This window comes from Dipodomys ordii, unplaced genomic scaffold (assembly GCF_000151885.1).
Source record: "Dipodomys ordii isolate 6190 unplaced genomic scaffold, Dord_2.0 Scaffold23, whole genome shotgun sequence".
Lineage (NCBI taxonomy): Eukaryota > Metazoa > Chordata > Mammalia > Rodentia > Heteromyidae > Dipodomys > Dipodomys ordii.
The window spans coordinates 7,934,608-7,936,733 of NW_012267239.1; the positions used below are offsets into that span (position 1 = coordinate 7,934,608).

General features: G+C 57.4%; 1 protein-coding gene across 1 annotated transcript in view; it reads left to right on the forward strand.

Moving 5' to 3' along the window:
- The first annotated feature begins 219 nt into the window (after positions 1-219).
- Positions 220-2,126, forward strand: part of Msi1 (musashi RNA-binding protein 1) — a 26,875-nt gene continuing 24,968 nt past the window's right edge. The window contains exons 1-2 of the mRNA XM_013014290.1: positions 220-271; positions 1,246-1,353. Of these exons, the coding sequence (XP_012869744.1) occupies positions 220-271; positions 1,246-1,353 (160 nt within the window). The remainder of the gene's footprint in view (positions 272-1,245; positions 1,354-2,126) is intronic.

Below are 2,126 nucleotides of genomic sequence, written 5' to 3' on the forward strand. Positions count from 1 at the left end.
TGCAATGAAGAAGGTGTTTCATAAATATGTGTGATGATTCTTATCATCTTGGTTGGTTGGGCATAATGTCATTTGTCCATGGTCTTTCTCAAGATGATTTTTTTTTTAAGTTACAAAGTTTTGTTCCTCACACAATGTGCTGTGTATGTAGTCCACGAGAGAAAGAGCTGGAATGCATCTCCAATATCTGGGGGAAATGATCCGTTTTCCTGACTACACATGAGAGTCTCCGTTCGCTATGAGGATAATGCATTTACAACTACCTCGTCCTGTGAGGGCCACCCCTATCTAGAAGGACTTGTTGCCCACCTTGTTGAACAAATCAAAATGAAGCCTCAGTTTGAGCTAGGTGCACCTGCCTGAGGAAGGAACTTCCCTGAAGTCTTTCCCTGAGTCACTGGGCTACAAATCAGGCATTGGCAAAAAGGAAGTAGATGCCAATGAATGGAGCCTAGCTCAAGCCACTTCTGACACAATCTCCACTACCTCCGATCAGATGACCCTCACCGTTTCCCAGTCAAACCACCTGCCGTCGGCACCAACACACGTCAGTGATTCTGGACACTTGGAATTTCACTCTCCCAGCGGTGACTCTCCATGAACACAAGGAACCTAGCTAGCTTCAACCCAGGGTCGTGGGAATCCCTCACACTTGGGGATTACCACCTTGCCAACCTTCATCTGTGTCTCTCCCAGGACACACATCTCTCTCTCACACACACACATCTGGGAGGGAATGCCCTGGGTGAGATGCTCCCCGCCCCCACCCCTGGGGATGCTGAGGAAGTGTGGGATAGAGTAGGAGGACACAAACAAGAAAAAGCTAGTTGGTTGTGTGTTGTGCTCAGAGGGCGGCAGGATGAGCCTGCTGAGCATCTCTGCCAGGTCCCCAAGGAGACCATTATGGAGAGTCTCTCACGTTCTCCTACGTGTGCTGGTTGGGGGTCTGGGGGTGGGGAGGGATGGGAAGTGTGCTACCAGGCGGAGGGTGGGAGTCTCCAGACCTGGAGCCGCACGGTCATCGAAGGTGGCTGAACACTGGACAGGTGTGAAGGTGCGTCGTGTCTCTGGGTTATCTGGCTGGGCTGAGGGAAGGAGTGGGAGGTGAGGGAGGGGCGGGGTGGCACTGACACCAGCCCCCTCCCCCAGCAGGCATAGGGGTAGAGGGTCAGTAGTAGCTGTCTCAGACCCCAGCTTTCACCCTCTCTTGGCTGGATTTCAACCAGGGATCTTTGAGGTCTTTAGGCTCGGACACCGAGATAGGCAAGGTGGCCTCCGCCCCTTTGAACATCCTTTCTCAGAGTCGTTCTTTCCTGGCTGACCTGAGCCGCTTTGAGGTGTTAGATGGCTTGGGTAAGGATCTCAGTGAACCCAGAAGTTAGGGGGTGGGGCGGGGCGGTGGGAGAGATGAAGAGAGAAGTTTGTCTTCCTGGGGAAGTGGTCTCAGAATGAGATCGACCGGGGGACGTAACTGAGCACGCAGTGGGGAGGGAGCTCGGCTTCTCCCAACGCGGTTCCACCGAGCTAGAACTCTGCCAAAGTGGGGGGTGGGGTGGGGTGCGGTGATCCCGAGGGGAAGGGTCCCAGTGGGGGGGGTGTGGACACCGGGCTCCTCAGCTGGAAGCGGGGAGGGTCTGCAGGGCCCCGCCTTCCTCCCCAGCTTCCTCGGCCGGGGTGGGGAGCGGGCAGCGGTGCCTGGGACCGGAATGGGGCAGGCAGCGCGAAGCAGGCGGAGCTGCACACACGGAGTTGGGGACGCCCCCCCCCCAAAGTGGAGACCAAGGCTCGGGACGGGGGGGGGTTCTTTTTCTCAATGGACGGTAGAGGGACCACGAGTGTGGAAAGAGAGATTGTGGGGGAGTTCGGAGGACAGCAGAGGCATGGGGGGGACTAAACGACTCCTACCGGGGTGCTGCCGCTGTCGGACGCGAGGCGCTGAGAGGGTTCCCCCAAACCGGATACCAGAGCCGCCGGAGAGGGACCCTAAATCAGGCTCAGAAGAAAACTGGGGGCGGGGGGTGCTCCCAAGGCGGCCTCGGGTTCTGACACGGGGGAGGGAGGAGGGACTGTCACCAGTTGGAATGGGTGGGGGTTGGGGCGCACCGGGGCGACCTCCAATCTGACCC